Source organism: Varanus komodoensis, unplaced genomic scaffold, assembly GCF_004798865.1.
Source record: "Varanus komodoensis strain SLA01 unplaced genomic scaffold, ASM479886v1 scaffold73, whole genome shotgun sequence".
Classification (NCBI taxonomy): domain Eukaryota; kingdom Metazoa; phylum Chordata; class Lepidosauria; order Squamata; family Varanidae; genus Varanus; species Varanus komodoensis.
In genome coordinates, this window is record NW_025336386.1 from 2,146,641 (window position 1) to 2,165,585 (window position 18,945).

General features: G+C 52.1%; 2 protein-coding genes across 2 annotated transcripts; one reads left to right on the forward strand and one right to left on the reverse strand.

The window, feature by feature from the left end:
* Positions 1 to 3,603: 3,603 nt before the first annotated feature.
* LOC123034851 (hydroxyacylglutathione hydrolase, mitochondrial-like) lies at positions 3,604 to 15,637 on the reverse strand. The gene is made up of 9 exons (XM_044452568.1): positions 15,527 to 15,637; positions 12,269 to 12,450; positions 11,678 to 11,742; positions 10,737 to 10,854; positions 8,950 to 9,058; positions 8,060 to 8,163; positions 6,801 to 6,902; positions 6,053 to 6,132; positions 3,604 to 5,341 (listed from the first exon to the last, which is right to left on the reverse strand). Exons 1-9 carry the CDS (start codon positions 15,585 to 15,587, stop codon positions 5,242 to 5,244), a joined length of 921 nt encoding a protein of 306 aa, XP_044308503.1. The 5' UTR covers positions 15,588 to 15,637; the 3' UTR covers positions 3,604 to 5,241.
* A 64-nt stretch (positions 15,638 to 15,701) lies between these two features.
* Positions 15,702 to 18,660, forward strand: FAHD1 (fumarylacetoacetate hydrolase domain containing 1). The gene is made up of 2 exons (XM_044452569.1): positions 15,702 to 15,869; positions 17,096 to 18,660. Exon 2 carries the CDS (start codon positions 17,204 to 17,206, stop codon positions 17,873 to 17,875), a length of 672 nt encoding a protein of 223 aa, XP_044308504.1. The 5' UTR covers positions 15,702 to 15,869; positions 17,096 to 17,203; the 3' UTR covers positions 17,876 to 18,660.
* The last annotated feature ends 285 nt before the right edge of the window (positions 18,661 to 18,945 follow it).

Consider the following 18,945-nt stretch of genomic DNA (forward strand, 5'->3'; position numbering starts at 1 on the left):
TGACGGGCGCAGCATTTTACATGCAAGCCGAGGGCCCAATCCCATGCACGTTGAGGCAGAAAAGGTCCTACAACTCCCGCCGTGCCCCAGCCGGCCCTGCTTGTTGAGGAGCGCTGCAGACTGCAGGACTTTCTTACGTGTAAACATGAACTGGATTGCACCCTTGAAACAGAAAGGAAGCTAGACAGAGGCCATTTAGTTCCCACCTTTCCCCCACAAGACTTCCCAGAACACCAGTCCCAGCAACTGGGAACACAGGGCTGGGCTAGAAGGGAAGACAGTCCTTCGATTCCCAATAGCTGCAACCTGGACGCCGTTTGACAGACAGATGCTTGACAGACGGACTTTGCCTTAGCACTGGTGCGTCTGCTGTAAGGTTTAAGGCCCAGGTTTAAATCTGATCCGGGAAGCTGGCTGCTGTGGAAGCGAGTTGCGATGCCGGACTCATGCCCGCGGCGACGAAGGCAGGTAGAGCAGAGGCAGCCGGGGGGAGCTGGCCAGGCCTGACTGCACCAGGCGGAGGAATGTTTCTGGCTCAGAAACGGCCCATCTCGGGCTGAGGACGCGCAGCGCCCGGGGGCGGTGTTGCCACAGGCTGGCACAGGCAATCTGGCGCCACTGATTTGGTACCTGCATCCAAAGGAGCACAGGAAGCTGCCTTCTGCTAGGACCAGGCTACTGGTCCATCTAACCGAGTGCAGTCCACATGCGGATGACTCTCCAGCATCCCAAGTAGAGAGTGGTCTTTCAGTCACTTCCTGCCTGGTCCCTCTTTACCTGAAGGTGCTGCCAGGGACCTGGGACCTTGGCCAGGCAAAGCAGGTGCCCCCACCCACCGCACCCTGGATGTGCAGTGACTCTCCACAGCTTCAGACAGGGCTCCTTCTCAGCAGGGCTCTATCACAGTGGCATAGTCCTGCCACTGGAGTTTCCACTCTTCCCACAATTCCTAGGAGCCAAGGATATCCACCCAGCTGGGGACAAAACAGGTATGGTGAGTGCGGAGCGTCTCGTTCCATCCCTTTGCCGCTTCTTACCTTTAGCTCCTCGTTGTGGCTCATCAGATGGGTCAGCGCCCCCCCCGTTTGCCCCCCCCCCCATGGACTTCCAGGTTGGGATACAACTTTGCCAGCTCCTCATTGCCTCGGGCATGATCCCTTGAGAGAAAGCGTGGGGGGGGGGGGGCTCTGTTAAAAACGCCACGGAAGAACTGACACCTGTCCCTCTTCTTGGGATTGCAAGAATGACCAGGCCCGGGGCCCCAGCACCCCCGCCTGGAGCACCCCTTCCCCACCGAGGCTCCGCTCACCAGTGGCGGCCAGTTGTCAGGGTTGCTCTCAGTGACCCCTTCTTTTCGGGGGATTTCCACTAGCTGAACAGGGGAAGGACCGGTGGAGAAAGCGGTTAGGTGCAGCTGCGGGTCAGGTGGCGTGCCTGCCTAGGACCACGCTTCTCTTGAAAGTAAGAGGGCTGCCGGCAGGATGAGCTCCTGCACGCGAGAACCATCCCTCAGCGGCCGCCTCCCCGCAGGGGCGCCCGCTCGTCGGGGCGGAGGAGCCGTTCCTCAAAAGGTCGTCGCAGTTGCCGCCGTCTCCGGAAAAGCCCCTTTTCGGTAGGCAGCCGGTGCACGGGGCGGGGGGGCGCCGCGCGGGGAAGCGGCCCTCGGTACTGCTGCGCCACGAACGATGCCGTATTGGCCACTGGTTAATGATACGAAGGTCCGGGGGGAAATACCCCCCCCATTTTTCTGGAACAATCCGTTTCCTTAGGAATTTTCTGGGGGAAATCCCCGCCCCCCGCCCCCGCCCTCACAGCTCCGGCACGGCGTGCGGCATGCGGAGGGCCTTCCGGGACGGCCTGCTCCGCGGGACTCCTGGCCGCGGAGCGCAGGGCAAGGGGAAGGCGTCGCGGCCACGGCTGCTCCGGGCACAGGCGCCGGCGCCCCGTCGCTCGACTCGGCGCTTCGGGGGCTTGGGACGGCGACCTTCCCCACTGGCCCGAGACGATGGCTGGAATCGGAGCCCAGAATATCGGAAAGGTGCATAAAGGAGCCTGATGGCTAATGGGGCGGAATCAAAGGCTAACGGGTGAAGAACTATTTCTCAGGGCGGGTCTGCGGTGGAGCAAGGAGGCATTTGCGATGTAGCGCCACAGATGAGTAAGTGCGGCCTGCAAATCGCACAGAGAAGCAGGTTTAGGAGCTGGGGAGAGAAAGGGGCCTTCTCCCAGCGCTGGAACGACTCAGAATAGCCCTGGCCAGCCTTTCTGGGGAGGAGCGCGCAAAGGCAGGGTCGCCTCCCTTGCCCAAAGAGCTCGAGCGGGACGACCGGAGGGGCTCAGGCGTCCCTTGAGAGGACTGCCCATGTGGAGACTGGGGAGAGCGCAGCAGACGACACAGGCTTGTTCGCCAACGCTTCAAAAGGAGGGTTGAGAAATTCCTCCGAGGACAGGGATAGAAAAGGGCGGGCTCAGGCCGTTGCTGAACCCTGACTGCCGCCGGCCCAGCAAGGGGCGCTGGCGGGCAGAGGGAAACAAGGCTGGGCTCCCTTGTCCGGAAGATGCTGGACCACGGGGACCAGGGTCCGCTCTGCTTGCAGCACTTCCTCTCCGGCTGGTTACTTGCTCCAGATCAAAGGGCAGCGAAAACACGCCCCTCCTGGATTGTTCCTTCTTCAGGCTGATATTACAGGAAGGAGGACCAACAGAATGGAAAGTGACCTTCCATTGTAACTTGCAAGATTAAAGGCTGCAGCAATTTTATGTGCAACAAAGCCAGCCACGCTCGCGCCTTCCTAACTGCCTTGCATCCTTCTCTCTGGGGCTTTTCCAACTTTCAAAGCCACAGGAAGGCCAGCCTTTCCCCAGGAAGAGGGGCGAAGGCAAGGCCAAACCCTGCCACTGCCCCAGATGCCGACGGCGCGCGCGCGTGTGTGTACCCATGTGTGCACAGTCTTACAGCAGACAGGCTCATCCGAGAGGTGCTGTTCCCAACTCCCTCTGCCGTGTTACAAGGACTCCTGAACTGTGCTTGTGCCAAGGCAGGAAAAGGCCTGAGAGCGAAACAGTGGCTCCATTTAAAAATAAAGTGCAAAGCTGCAGACTGCTTTCTGCTTGTGCATATATTTGCAGAACAGTTCCCGCGTCCTTTGGGGGCAAATCGGCAGGTGATTGCAGGCATCTCTGGATGCGGCAAAAACTAGAATTGCAGAACAGACACACATCTGGCAACTCTGAGTTGCGCAATGTGGGGTTGTATGCTTGCTTTCTTCAAACAATTCAAATGCACACCTTTCAGCACAGTCTATCTAAATCAGGAATCCATATAGGATCAGGTCAGCCTTCCAGATGCTCTCCAGCTGTATTAGAACTGCCGTCCCCAGCATCAGCCAGCCATGGAGGATGCTAGGTTGGGGAAGGCGGTTTCAGTGAAAAGCCGCTGTCTTCTTACAGGAATATCTGATGATAAATACCTGATGCTGTAAACAAAAGAAGAATGCACAAATATTCCTATAATGCAAGAACATTTTCTTCTCGGCTCGGCCAGCGTAGACACCAGCCACTTGGCAGAAGTCATAACTCCATGGATCAGAGGCAGAACCGCAGTTTAGTGCAAGATATGTTTATTGACCACAGAGCGGACACAATCCTCTATTTAAAACAAAATCTGCACAATGGAGGCCAGCAGCAGTTTTGTTTTTGAAGTCCCTCTCTGGGCAGAGAAGCGTCACTGCAACAGGCCCACCCGCTTCTTGCTGCCTTGGCACCCGCACATGGCTGCAGAGTGCGCAAAAGCGTACTGGCAGCACGAGCTGTTTCATGCCAGGTGCAGCACGAAGCGGCTACTTCCGGTTCCTGCCATTTCAGCCTGCAAACGGGCCAAGTATCTGTTAAGAAGTTCTCCCACCAAAGCAAAACAATCCTCCTTTCTGGCAGCAAACAAGACTCAAAAAGGGCGACACGGAAACGTCCTCCCCATGCACTGCTCCAGCACCTTCTGTGCAAAGTGCAAGAAAGAGGCAGGCAGGGGCTAAGGCCCCACGCAACTGCAGTGGGGAGGGGGGGAAGGGCCCCCACACGCTGCCTTTCCTTTTGCGATCGGCGCAAGCCTCAGCTGTGTTCCGTGGCACTTCCGGAATCCCTCCCAGGTCTGGAGCACTGCGAGGCTGCGCTGAAAGTTGCGTGCTGGGGCCCCTCCCCCTTCCACAGAGCCCTGCTCCGGGGGCCCCAGGGCCAGGTGTGGAAGCCAAGGCGGTCTCAAAGCCCGCTGAAGCTTGGGACTCCTCCGTGCTCTGGCCCCGTCAGTCGCTCTTTTGCACTCTTGCATGTCTGCACGAAGGCATTAGCTGAATCAGCAGGGAATGACCATTCCAGCAGGTTATTAAACACTTGTTCATGCTGAAGGGTTAATAAGCAATAGTGGCCTTCAGACAGAGAAGGGACATGTCTAACTTTACATCCCTTTCAAGTTTCAGTCCACTCCCTACATCTACAGATCCCAGAGTTCCTTGGTTGGGAGCCATGACACTTAAAAAGGGCTGAAACTTATTTTTCAAAAGTGCATGTCTAAATAAACTCTACTGCTATCAGAAATTGCATCTTTCCTCTGCACAGAGATAAGGGGACAAAGGGCGAAGGGGTGGTCAGTTCATCCCCAGGCTCCAAAATCTCTGCAGCCATCCGTGTGCACAGCGCAACGGCCGTGCTTAGGCAGACAGAGAAACCCCCAGAACTCCCAGTATATCCCAGCCCGGCTGCAGGGCACCTGCCTGTCCAAGCGTGCAAAGTTCTGTGCCCTAAATTCGCTTGCTTGTTACGTCACGAGAAGCAATGGAGAAAGCAAGGGGCTCTGCTCAGCTTTCCAGCTAAAGCCCAGATTTGCATTCAGAGACACCCCAAATGCGGGGGCAGAGCTCATCCAGATTTTGTCCCAGCAAGAGAATTAGGGCAACTCTTCCAAATTCACATCCACAGTCGTTTTTCATGTATTACTGAAAAATAAAGAGAGCCAGTCCTACATCCTGGTTGAAATTCAGATTACAAGAATAATTAGATTTTAACATCTTTTAAATAGCATAAAGAACATCTCCATTAAGAGCAAAGAAAGTGCTTTGTTGGTTTGTTTTTCCTTTTAGGACAAAAATAAAATTACTTAACAAAATTTTAACAAAACACAGCAATGCATCTTCAGCTTCCTTAACTGAATCAGTTACGGACAAAAGCAGCTGAGCATCATGGTGGAGCTTACTCCTTTGGAACTCTGAAGTGGTCTTTTTCTTTCCGGAGGGCTCCCATGGTCCGGATGGGGTCTGTTTCCCTGGCATGCTGCTGCACCGTTGCCTCTCTGCCAACAGAGGGGTTGTGGGGGACAGGTTATATGGTACCCTGGAAATGGAGCCCCTACACCAACACCGCCTGCATCCTAGGGACCGTGCCCGTCCGCCTCCGTCTCGGACACACAACACACCCCACGCGGCAGACAAGGGTGCAGGAGAAAAATGAGGCAGCACCTGAATTCGCAGCAATTAGGACCACAAAAGGTGACCGAGTTGGTGCTTTCAGGTAAAGTGGTTCTCGTGGAATTTTGGCCAAGAACGCAAGCCTATTTTCCTACCACTTCTGTCAACCTTTTTCCACCATAAAGGAGGAAGAGGAGGAGGAGTGGCACTAACAGGGTCTGCAAGTACCCAGCCTATTGTTTCTATGGTGCTAAGAAGGTTTTTGCAAAGGGAGAGGCAAGCTATGCTATCCAATGGCATGAATTGCCTTCCCTCAGCAGTGGGGGGAGTCCCTGGTTAAGGTAGCATAACCAGAGCAGACTTTTAAACGGGTTTGCTCAAATTCTGGAACCTTTCTAAGAACTGTTCTGTGCACTTGATCAAAATGTTTCTCAATGCATATGCTTAGTTTTATGCAATGCGATCAACAGTTTTCAAAACGATCGGTAACCTAATTGTTGCATGTGAGCCCAAGCAATGAGGGAGCAGCTCCTCTCAGAAGCTGAACGCTCGTGTCACGAGGACACCACCCCGGGTCATCCACACACAACTGTTACCTCACTCTCATGAATGGGTTGTACGTGAACTCTTCGCCAATGGTTGATGGGATGGTCGGCTCCCCACTGTCATATTTTGCCTGGTGAAATAAGATAAGCGTGTCTAGAAATGCTTTGGATACTGAAATCCGCCAGCCCCACTTCCTTAAATGTTTGCCTTCCATTTACCAGAGAGGGAGAGGGAGAGGGAGAGCACCTCTCTCTCATTTGCGGGCCTGCCTGCCTCTAAGTTTTTGTTGCTCTTCATCAACTGAAGAAAGGGGGAGGCAACCCAAGGCCTTCCAGATTTTGGACTGCCACTCCTATCAGCCCCATCCAGCATGGCCAATACCCGTGTCTCATGGGAGTTGCGGTCCAACACAATATGTGGTCCCATATTTAGAGGCTGACCCCAAGTAAGGAGGCCCCCACTGTCCCCATAGCAGACCAACATTCCCCCACAAGGGGCAGGGGACTTTGCTCCCATGGAAGGATGCAGTAACCAGTCGGGAGCTGCACGGATCGCCCTGGCCGTCCTGCTTCCTTCTTTCTCTCGTCTTCCCTAAGCAGCAGCCTGCTGGGAAAGCAGCAGGTAGCTCCTGGGAGAAGTCCAAACTGCTCCCTTGCAGGGGGCTTCTGGAAGGGGCCAAAGGCCCCTTGGGCTGCAGGGGGTTCCCCCACGTACTGATGCCACTGGGGCAAGATCAAGCTCTCAGTGGAAAGCAGGATGTGGAAGGACATGGGGACTCCCCGGAAACCCTGATCTTGCCTTTGACCATGCGAGTTTTTGCTGGATCGCACTGCTGTTGGGTTCCACGTGCCGGGCAAACTTTAAATTGTTGATGGTATATTCGTGGCCACAGTAGACTTTCTAGGAAGGAAATAAGCAGAAGGAGAGTTACGAGTCCCTGAAATCAAAGCACGACTGCTCAAAGCCCAGTCCTGAGGTTTTGGGTAGGCTGCAAAGCTGAAGGTTAAGGAAATGGCAGGGATCGCGGGGGCCAAGTGGCCGCCCCCCCTGTGCACCAGTCCCCGCCCCAGGGACAGCACTCTCCTCCTCAGCATCAGCTGCGGCAGTGCTAGTTGGTGCACCATCCAGACGAGATGCCCTTCAGGGCACGTGCTGGGCCACCGGGGCATCTCGCACCTCCAGGTGAGCCAGGCTTGCCTCGCTCACAAGCCCAGGGACTCTCCAGCAGGGAGCCAACATCCCTGGCTGTGCGGGGAAGGGCTTTCCAGGAAACGCCGTCCGGCGGCATCTTTGTAATGACTTTGTTGCTTGCAGGGGAAAAGATCCCAGGTCTTTAACTTGTGCTATTTTAGCCAACGTGGCAAGATCCCCTAAATGCGTTCTAAGATGCATCCATTCATTCAACTTATATTCCACTATTAACTAGTCTGAGGACTCTTGAAGAAGATACATTTCACATTTTAAGCAGAAGAAGAGGCAAACTTAATCATAAACAGCTAGCGCTGGCTGCTGTGACCCCCGACTTGAATCACAGATGCATCTGGGTTAAAAGAGGTAAGGGGGGGTCACACGGCTCCCAGGTTCCTGCAGCCCATCTGCCACCCAGAGTGGGGAAACAGCGCTGTCTCCTCTGCATTCACCGTAAAGGCCGGAAGAGGGTCATGCCGGGGACGGGGAACGTGTCGACAACTACAGCAGACGGAAGCAATGGGTCCATGCATGTCTCCTGCCTGTATTCTGCCACAAAAGTTTCTTTTACTGGGAAAAGACAGGCACTTTTGCATTTGCCAGTTTGGAATTAACCGACATGTGCAAGGAACAAGGGCTGGGAAAGACTGCCAGACACCAAGGGTTTCACCACAGCTTGACCTCCCTCAAAACTCCTGAGAATCCTGCAGATGAACAAGTGTCAAGAGAGTTGTTGGTTACCGATCCCGAGCTGCCCCCCTCGCCCCCACAACGATTTCCAGGGCCTCCTGTGGAAATGGAATGATGGTGGAACCTGCAGTGAGCTGTCTTCTGCCAGCCCTGCCCCACCAAACCCGTTGGTGCAGTACCGTTTCAGGAGGGAGACGCCCCAAGATCTCAATCAGGGCTCTGTACATCTCCTCGGGGGTTCCTTCAAAGAACTTTCCACAGCCAGCCACAAACAGGGTGTCCCCTAAATTGGTGAGGGAGGAACATACCATGTTAGAAATGGAAAGCGGCAAGCTGCATTGCAGGCAGCCTTGGACTGAAAGTAAAGAGCAGTGAAGCCGTGGCCCTGCGTGTTTATCCGGCACTTGGAATGTGGTAGGTGCTGCACCAGGCATCCAAAGGGATGAGACACCAGCAAAAGGAGTTCTTGCTGTGTGCAAGGCAGAGGGTTAGTGGCCAAGGAAGTGCTCAGAAGCAGGGCTATGGTGGCTGAGGGGATGGCTTTGCTCAGGAGTACGTGTGAATGAGTACCTGTATAGCCTGGGGGAGGACAGGGGTAGGTCTTCACCTGAATCCTGGAGAAGGTGTGGGTGGGAGGGCGGGGGACTGACGAAAGAAGGGAGCCCTTGTGAGGGGTGATATGGACACAGATTTGTTTAGGGTAGCATTTCTGGTATACCTGCAAAAGGACTATGAAATGCAGCAGAGTTCCAAGACTGCTGGAGAGCACCCTCTTGAGAAAGCGGCATGAAAATCCAGTAAGAAAGTCATGAAGCCAACTGACAAATCAGAAAGTTAGGCAGGCACCAAACCAGTTGAACGCATTTGATGAAGCCCAAAGGGCAGAGGGAACAGCCCCGCCCTACAAAGCCACACCGCTGCACGATTTGTGGGATCTGGGCGTCTCAGAAGCTCCCTCACTGGAGCAGCAGCAGCAAGCCTAAGAGGAGCAGCGGGCGGAGGAGGCGGACGCCTGTGCGTGCAGCGCTGCACCCGCCTGTGAGCCCCCACAGCCCGCCCGAAGCCTCACCTGTGAACACAGCCGGGGGCTCCGAGCTGTTCGGCTTAGTCACAAAGTAGCAGATGTGTCCCGAGGTGTGGCAGGGGGTTGCAAGGCATTTCACATTCAGGGAGCCCACCTAGCAAAGGGAGAAAAGCTCCAGTCATTGGCTAAAGCAGCTGCAGCAGCCCGGCCGGAATGTGCTGCAGGTGCACCCTTTTCCAGCACACCGCGAAGCCCCACTGGCTGGGTGACCAAGAAGTGTGAGAAAGATCCTCCACAGCGGCCCGCTGAGCCGTCGGGCACCAATCTCATGGCCCGGGCTCTTTTCCACCGGCAGCCTATCACGCCGCAAAACCTCATCATCAAGTCACTCCTCTAAAAAGCAGCCATTCTAAGGCGGCAGCCTGATACTTGTCCGAACAGAAAGAGAACAGGCAACCCGGGGAGCAGCTGGGGAGAAGAGTGCCTCATTTCTGGGACAAACTACCAGAGTGTTTTGTCCGGGTGCATGGAAAACCTACGGAGAAACTATCCCAAAGGGCTTTGAAGGATGAAATGTAGTTCTAGAAAATAGCCAGGCATGCTTCAGACCTCACAGTTCCTTTCCAAGGGTGCTGATATTACAGAAATAGTTTTCATAAATGCACACAAAATGGAGATGAAATACGCATTCCCATTACCTTGATATAAAATTAAGTCGACAGGTGTATACACACAGTACAAACTGTTTATTCTCAAAAAATAAACACCCTGTGCCCACGTTCTCTAACCTGGCACACACATGAAATAATCAGGAGGTGCTTGCAGCCAGCCATGGCCGCGGTGGGCGAGCCAGAATCGGCATTCCAGGTGGACGCTTTTGCACTGGGCCCTGCTGGGGCCAATCTCTTCGTTACGGCTGGGGGCCAAACTAGCTGCACAGGTAACTGGGCAACTGGCCCCTTTCCGCCTGCTTTTTCTTCATTAAGTCGCAGTGTGATCTGAATGAGGACTAAGCAGTGTGTATGTGCACGTCTGTGTTCACACGTGTGCGTGTGTGTGCAGGGTGGGGTGGATCTAACTCTGCCCCTGCAGCAATCTGGTCCAGATTCTCTCCCTCCCGCTGGCACCCAGCTGCTCTCAGGGGATCAAAATAAGCACGCGAGGGCCAGCTGCATGAGCGGCGTGTCCCCCTGCCAAAAATACCAGCCTGCACACACACAGAATCATTTTCCTGCTCCTTCTGGAAATTCTGGCAGAAGCCGGGACCAAAGAGGGCCGCAGCATATTCCGCGCTTTGCTTGCAGGGGAGCGAGCACAAGACACACATCAGGTCTCTCTGAGGGCTTCCATTTGATGGTGCAAAATTATTTGCAGGAAAGCAATTTATGGGCAGAAAGGATAAAGCCGGCACAGTGAAGGCACTGGGATCACGGGGGAGTTTTCCCCTACTCTGATGCGTCGCACAGTTCCTACAGGAGGTGCTGGCCACCACCCGTCTTCACAAAGGCCTCGCGGCAGGACTGCCCAGCTCCCCGCGGATGCTCCCCGCTCTCTTCCCTGTGGCAGCTCCATGCAGGTGGCAGACTGGTCTGGCAAAGCGGTGGTTTGGAGCAGAACCAGAAACCCCTTCCATGTGCAGGATGTGGTCACGTGCTTGAGCAAAGGTCTCGGATGTTAAGCCAGATGGATGATGTGCCCCAAGCAGAGAGCTGCCACACGCAAGGGGCTGGGGGTGGCCATGCACTGGGCACTCATGTGCTGCAATGCTTGGATGGAGCACGCATGTCAGAGGGGGGTTGGGTGGATAGGTTGCTCCCACTTTTTTTTTTTACCTGAAATGACATAAGATGAGAGACTTTCTGGGTGAGGGCTCCAACCCTGCTATCTCCCCCGTACACTTGTAACCCCGGCGCCATCTTTACAAGTTTCTCATTGCCACCAGCATGGTCCCTAGAAAGGCCAAAATGTCAGACTTTGGAGGCTATGCAAACACACCAGATGCATTCTCTTTCATGCAGACCTGTCACTCCACTCCAGTTTCTTTCAAACCTATCATTCCATGAACTTTTGTTTTCACTGAATGCAACTCGTTCAGCTTTACCCTGCAGTCTGTTGCACGAAACAATCAAATAGTTTCCAGTGGAAATGGATTCTTGCACCATGTCCTATCTGGGTGTCTAAGATCAACTTCCTGCTATGTAGACCATGGCATGAGCCAGTAATAGAGAACAGGTGCAGAGCAAAACGAGGCAGGTGCAGGTGCTGTGATTGCTGAGCAAAAGGCTCAGGTGGAGGTGAGAAAATTAAGAGCACCCCTGTACAGTTTGACTCAAGAGGAAAACCCATCCTTAATTCCAAAAATATGCGGAAAGCACACAAAACTTGGCCATGGGTCCCATGTAGACTACAAGTTTGGTTCCAGAACAACTTCTACTCCAAGCTGCTTCATCTGCCACAACTTCCTCCAAACCCTCTGAATAACTGTTGATCTTCAGGGGGCCAACCATTTTTTCTTAGAACCTCATTTCACTCCAAAGAAGGCAAATTCTTAGGGTTCTTTGAATGGGAAGCCATGGCAGGTGAATAGGAAGGTAACTGGTTGAACTTTGTTGTGCAAATAGTTCCCAAATCATCCCAAATAAAATGTTACAGCCCTTGACCTCTGACTCTGGTTGGCACCCTAGAGGGAGGAGGAAACCTCTTCTTGATCCCACAACATCGTTTTCATATCCCAGGCTCAAGTCATTGGTTGACTGAATGGAAAAAGGGTTACCAGTGATGGTGTGTCGTGAGAACTGTGGTCAATTTCACACCGTGCTTTCTGACAGCGTCCAGAACCTGTACAAGTGGAGAAGAAAGGGAAAATACTAACCCTGATGCCAATTGACCTGGAGCAGGGCAGCTTGCCAAAACATGTCCCCAAAAGAAGAACAAGTCAACCACTAGTTCATAAGACAAGATTATCCCAACTGTGCTGGTGATAAGGATAAATGAGAGGTAACACCGCTGATGTACAGACACGTAGTCTCAGTACAATCTAGGAGACTAGGCTGCAACTAGAGATCAGCTCCCTTCCATGAATTCTAAAGTTTCACATTCTAATTACTTTCCTTGCTTCCTATTTTTTGACTAGGCATGCCTGCCTCTCCACAAATAAACCTGCTGCCACATTCCAACTTTCTTAGCCATCTCCTATAAGAAAAAAATAAATAGATGTCAGGGATTCAGTAGTGAATTTTGATTTCCAAAAATCTGAAGAGCTGAATTCAAATTCTCCGGATATGAACCTGAGACGTTAAATAGTGTTGTGCACAGATGACAAACCGCTGGAACAAGCAGAAAGGAAGACATCTGCGAAGAGTACCTTCTGGGGCTGCACAGGATCAATTATAGCAGCCTCCCTGGTTTCTTCGTCAACGAGGAGGTACATGTAGTTGTCCGTGAGGGCTGGAAGGAGCTCCACCTTCATGCTGGTGTGCAGGACTACCTTAGATGGTCGTCTGTCAAACTGTGTATGGACAAAGCTGGTCTGAAGGTGCAGAAAACCTTCAGAAGGCAAACAACAACACAAATGTTAGCCAAGATGAGGCAACAGGTGGAGCACCGAGGACCAAACTGTGGCGGTATCCACAATGCTTTGGGTCTGGTCACAGCTAGAATGTTTGTACGAGCCAATAAAAGACCAGCTTAGATAGTACAGAATTTTGGAAATGCATGGCAGTTGAACAGTCAAAAGACAGGCATGGATGCCTTGGAATTGATGACACGTTAGGAGATAAATTTCCAGTTTTAACAAAGATTAAAGAGGCCAGATTTCTTTCCTCCCAGAAACTCAAAAGATCAGTGTTCAAACTTTGGTTTTGGTTGGCCCAATTACAATTTAGGCAAGACAGGCACATTCTCAATGGACCAGGTGCTGAGGGTGACCAAGATGAGTTTCTTATTTCAAGCTATTGTGACAACCAGTGTAGTGGATTATCGTTGGTTTCCAAAAACTTTCCAGCTAGTGCAATCGTTCTGTGAAGGTCTTAGAACAGACAGTAAGGATCAGCTCTTGGTATTAAAAATGTCAGCTTGGCAGATTGGGGTGCACTTAACCCAGTCTCACCAAATTAATTCTGTAACAGAAAGCCCACTGACAGAGAACTCTTCTGTTACGGTGCCCTCTGGCTGTAGCAACTACTGGCTAGGTGATCTCTGCTGATCCCACTGCCTCAGACAACATCAATTCCAACCCTGAACTGCAAAAGCCAGGTAGCCACACAGCCCAGTATAGATTAACTGGCAGGAGGCAAAACAGCTATAAACCATTAACCACTCAGACGATCTGTTGACTGCAAGTATTTAACGATCTGAGCATGTCTGCATGCATAAGCAGACTCCTGCGGTCACAAGGGTTGTAGGAACTGGCCTCCTTCCAGGTGCCTCTTCACACAGGCAAGATAAATCACCTTGTTGGACAAGTGCAAACATTCTTGTGTTTCTGCTTGAAGAGTTACTCCATAATTAACCAAGTCAGGACTTTGGTCCCCAAGCCCAGGACTGTTGACCACTGACAATGACAACAGTTTTGTCCATCGACATTCCCTAGGACAAGAATTGCTAACTACAGATTGTTGCTGTCATGTAGAGTTGCGGCCTCCAGACTGTGGCGACCCCATGAGCGGAAGCCTCTGAAATGTGCTGTCCATGACAGCTCGCTCGGCTATTCTAAATCCAAGGCTGCTGCCTCCTCTATGCAATCCATCCGTCTCGGGGTCAGTCTTGCCCTTGTCCTAACAACAGCTTCTTAGTCCTGCTTTACCAGGACAATCAGACGCTGAGGCACCCCCACTTCTTTCAGGACTATCCATAGTTTCTTGCAATCCTGAGAGCCAAAGGCTTTCCTGCACTCTGTAAAGCACAGCCTGAGCTGCTTCTGACATTCTTTGATGTCCTCCAATGTGTATTTGTGATACCTGGAGTGCCTCCTGCTTACGGTCAGGATGACCCCTACAGGAATCCATCCTTCTAGCATCCCTGCACTTCTTCTCATGCTCGGCCTGGTGTTGCAAAGTAAGCAGAGTCCAGAGAACTGTTTATTATGTTTTCATATGACGTTTTTGTTGTTTTAAAGAATTGTGTTCTGATTACTGTTGCAAGGCACCTAGTGATCCCTGTTGGGGTAATTGCCGGCATATGAGGGCAAAACTAAATAACATAACATAACATACTACTCAAAGCATAAATTCAGGCTTGGACTTTGAGAAGCAAATCAGGCACATTTGTCTAGTTCCTAATCTTTGCAAATATTTGCTGCTGCTCGAGGAGTTTTGGAACATTAACCCCTTGACAGCAATTCATTTCAGGAGGGGGCAGGGGGAGGCACAGCATGCCTCATCTTGCTGCCTTACTGACGCAGTCAAGTGGTGCGTGCTTGCAGGGGAAAACCTGGCCCATAGGCCTTCAGCGTGGCCCCCAAATCCATCCATCCATTGGTGGACCAGTCTCACGTGGATGAGTGGCACCACCACATTTGTTATATGCAAACCGAGAGGTGGAAAGGCAGGGAAGGGAGGAGGAGAACGGTGGGGCCATGCCAACAACAGTTTTGTGGGGCCTCCTGGCAAGCCTCCCTCAGTGGGTCAACCTTCTCCATGCCGGTGTGACAGCTGCCCTTGCTCCTCAGCCTCCTCCTCACCCTTGCCGAGCCATGCAACCTGCTGCCCCTGCTTCTCAACAGCCCTGTGGTCTGGACCAGGGCGAAAGGCTGGGAAGAAGCAGGTGGCCATCCTGAGCAGGCCGGACCCCTGCAGAAGCGAGGGTCGTCGGGAAGCCCCCAACCATGCCAATCTTCGTCGCCCGCTCTGGAACGAGAGGACATCTCTGCTATATGGTGCATTTATACCGCCTCTGTACGAGCCAGGATCTCCTGTTCCACCCTGAGGAATCCTGGGAACTGTAGTCTAACACAGATACGAAAGATCTTCTGTTCCTGGTCTCGAACTGGCTACCCTACAGAAGCGAATTCTCAAAATTGCAATAAAACCTCTTCGTCTAAAACAACATTACCTATCTGGCGACCGCCAGACCTGCACTTTGACTACCGCTGGCTGAAGCTGATGGGAACTGGAATCCAACATGTCTGAAGAGCACCGGGGGGCGGGGGGAAGCCTGGTCTAAAGTGCACATAACCTCGTCCAGAGAGAGACGGGGGCGGCCGGGAGACAGCTGGACGGAAAGGGGCCTTTGCAGTAGCAACGCGTTTCTGCTTCCCTCGAGGGCAGGTGCGGGCTTTTTTGACAAGGGAAGACCCCCGGCCCTCGCAGAAAAAGCCGCGTCTGACTCAGCAGCGAAAAGCCGAATGCGGTGCAAGCAAGCGATCTGACAGGGCTGCCGGCTCATTCCGTGCGCCAAGGAGGGACCGAGCGCGTTTGTGCAGGCGGGCACGCCTGCTGCCCCGAGCAGTTCCCCTTCCAGAGGGGACGTCCAGCCCGAGCGCCTGCACCACAGCCAGCACCCGCCGTGGCAAGGGGAGATGCGAGGCTTTCTCAAGCTATCCCAGCCGGGAGCACGCCGCGCAATGCCGCGGCTGTGCCGGTCGCGGCGGAGGCAATCCGTCCCCGGCGACGCCGCCACTTACCCGATCGAAGCCCCGCCAAGATCGCAGCGACGCCGAGCCTCCCTCCTCCCCCGCAGACCATGGTCCGAGGAGGAGCCGCCGCCGAGCGTCGCCTTCCGTGCACGAGCGCCGGCGCGGCGCGGCGCTCTGTTTGGTGCAGGCGCCTCCCGGCCCCCTTCCCTTTCCTCCCTGACCCGCCTCCGACAGCCAATGGCTTTCCCGGCCTGCAAAGCCAGCCCTCCGCGGCCGCCTGGAAGGAGGCGGGACTGGGCGCCGCTGGCGGGGCACCGTTGCGAGAAAGGAGACGGGGCCGGGCGATTTCCGTCGGCGGACCTTCTCAGCAGCCCCGTCGGCCTTGTGAAAGGTAAGTAGCCGCTCTGCCCCTCTGCACTGCGCAGCTGAGAAAAGGAGCTCCGCGCTGCGCAAGTGACTCCGACTGGGCAGATGGTTTCTCCAACTTGGGCTCAGGCTTTCGAGGGCTCAGGCAGCACAGGGCTTCGGCAAGGCATCTCCGTGCTTTGTGTGTTTACTCAAGACCCCCCCCCCCCGCGTTCAAGAGGCTTTCCCTCGGCCCATATTTATATAGGTGCACAGTTTTAATCATACACGTGACCACCACACGCGTCGCGAAAAAGATATAGTAAATAACAGCGCCCCTTTCAGCATAAGGAGAACGTGAGTGTTAAAGATGAGATTTTCCCAAATGCCCTGGATTTTCCAGATCAGAGCCTGGAGTACGTGCAACTAGGAAGTGACTTTGACCTTGTGCTCCACTGCTGAGTAATACCAGTCAGCTGCCCTTCACGTTGACCCTGCTGGAAAGGGCTGCTTAGGCAGAGTGCCTTTCTCGCTCTTTTTCAAAGATTATATTTCTCAGCCCAAGGGACAGAGGGCATTTTGATTTGTATTTATTTTTATTGTATGTTTGTATGTGTTTAAAGTATTTATATGCCTTTCAGTACCACAGTCTCTGGACAAAATACCAACAAATTGGAACTCGTATTATTTGGAACTATTCAGTAACTATATGGAAGACAGGCTGATAGAAGGCTAGTTACTTCTGGCTAGTAGAAGGCTAGTAAGAGTTGTAAGAATGGTAAAGATCATGCATGTGAAACTTGCAGCTTACTGGAACTCTGGTAACATCTGAAGTGGATCTTCCGTGCCTGAAGATGAGGTCACTCTCAATGCAAATCACGGGAGGGGTCTTGCCTAGGTGCAGCTTAGTGGTAGAGCTGCTGCTTTGCATGCAGATGATCCCTGGTTCACTTCTCAGTAGTATATTCAGGTAGAGCCAGGGAAGCATCCTGCCTGAAACCCACCAGTGTTGGCCGTATTGGGCTAATAAACCAGTGGCCTAACTCTGTGCAAGGTAGCTTTGGCTGCTCTTAAATTCTGGGGCTGCCTTTTAGGAGATGAGTGCTGAGTTTTCACCTATATTTCTGCACATGCAAACTGCTATGTGTTGAGAAAGCAAGTGTGAGTATGAGCCTGTTTGTACAATTTCAGGTAGCAAAAGAAGCTGAACGGGAAGTGAATGTATAAATGCTATATGTTGGTCTGTGACTGGTTTGTTTTTGTCTCTCCCAGCCTGAGCAAGCAACCAGATCAACGTGAAGAAATTGTGCTCCTGCATGCCAGCTGCACTTGTCCTTCAGACCTCAGCATTTTGAAAAGGGGTTATCACAGTGTGGAAGCATGTCTTCTTCCAAGCCTTTCACCAGATTCTGGGAGTGGGGCAAGAATATCATTTGTGTAGGGAGGAATTATGCAGAACATGCCGAAGAGATGAAGAGCACACTCCCCACTGAGCCACTTTTCTTTCTCAAGCCTTCCTCTGCTTATGTCAGGGAAGGCTCTCCCATCATCCGGCCTGCCTACTGTACCAACCTGCACCATGAAGTAGAACTGGGAGTGGTGATTGGGAAGAGAACGCAGTCAGTTCATCAGGAAGTGGCAATGAACCAGGTGGCAGGCTATGCCCTCTGCTTGGACATGACAGCCAGGGATATCCAAGAGGAGTGCAAGAGGAAAGGACTTCCTTGGACATTGGCTAAAGGGTTCAATACTTCTTGTCCCGTCAGCAACTTCGTGCCCAAGGAGAAGGTACCAGACCCACATCAGCTAAAGATCTGGCTGAAGGTAAATGGGGAGCTGCGGCAGGAAGGGGATACATCAAACATGATATTTTCCATCCCCTACATCATCAGCTACATTAGTGGAATTATCTCACTGGAAGAAGGGGATATCATCCTGACAGGGACTCCCAAAGGGGTTTCTGCAGTAGAAGAGAATGATGAAATAGAAGCTGGGATCCAGGGGGTGCTCAGCATGCGGTTTCGAGTAGCACAGCAGAAGAACCAACACTGACATGAGATAGTCCCTTTTCCTGGAGAAGAGAGCTTTGCTAGTTCTGATTGGAGTGCAAAAGGATGTTGGCACCATTCTTTTCCTGTGGAATGTGAGATACTGGGAATGGAGCTTCTCAATGATTGCCCAATAGAACTGTCTTCTTGTCCAGATTCTCTTTTATTGCAGAGAGAGACAGGACAGAGAGGAGTGCTGAAATCCTGTGTTGTTGGATACTGTACATAAAGACCTGGTTCCATGTCACAGTCACCCACATTATTTTTAAGTTATGGGTTGTCATGAACAAGTACACACTGCCCCGCTGTTCCTGTTACAAGCTAGAACAGCTAAACAGCTCAAAGACGCTTTATCCCTGTTGTTGTTTGTGGGTGGGGTAGGGTGGCAGGGGGATTGTATCCAAACCCAGGTTTCTGGCTTGTTTCCCCTCAGGTTTGTTTTGTGGTTGTTCAAGAAAGCCTGGGGTTGTTGCGATTTCTGAACCAGGCCAATGGTGCCTCTCTTTTATATTTTAAAAAATGTAAAATTATATAGGGAAGGTGGTTGAACACAGCAAGTATTCCACTTTGCTTCAAAATGTTCTTAATCTAAATGTAACTGTGTCCTATCTGTAAAACTCAACCAATGAATGAAGGAATTGTTTTGTTCTGACAAGCTAGACCATGCCCATAGAAAAGAACAGGGAGAATGTTATTAAAATATTTTTATATGATGAAATTTAGAAAATATTTTGCAATGAAATCTGATAGAAATGAATACTAATGTGACAATAAAACAATTATTCTGTCTTTGGCCTGCCTTAATCAATGTTTACACAGTAGTATCACTTACCTACACTCTGCAAAATGAAAATTAGGGTTCGAAGCACTTTGACAGGACTGCAAGTGGGTTACATTATCTGCGCACTGCCTGCATATGTAATGGGGGGAGGTCAGAGAAAGGGGGTTCAGCCTTTGCCCACTTAGCAAGTTAATGACTTGAGATAGCTTTGAAACTGGAGTTTTTCCCCAAAGCTGTTATACACCAGCTTTCATGATTGAATGGGACTTAACTTTCCCTTCTTTTAAAGGGTA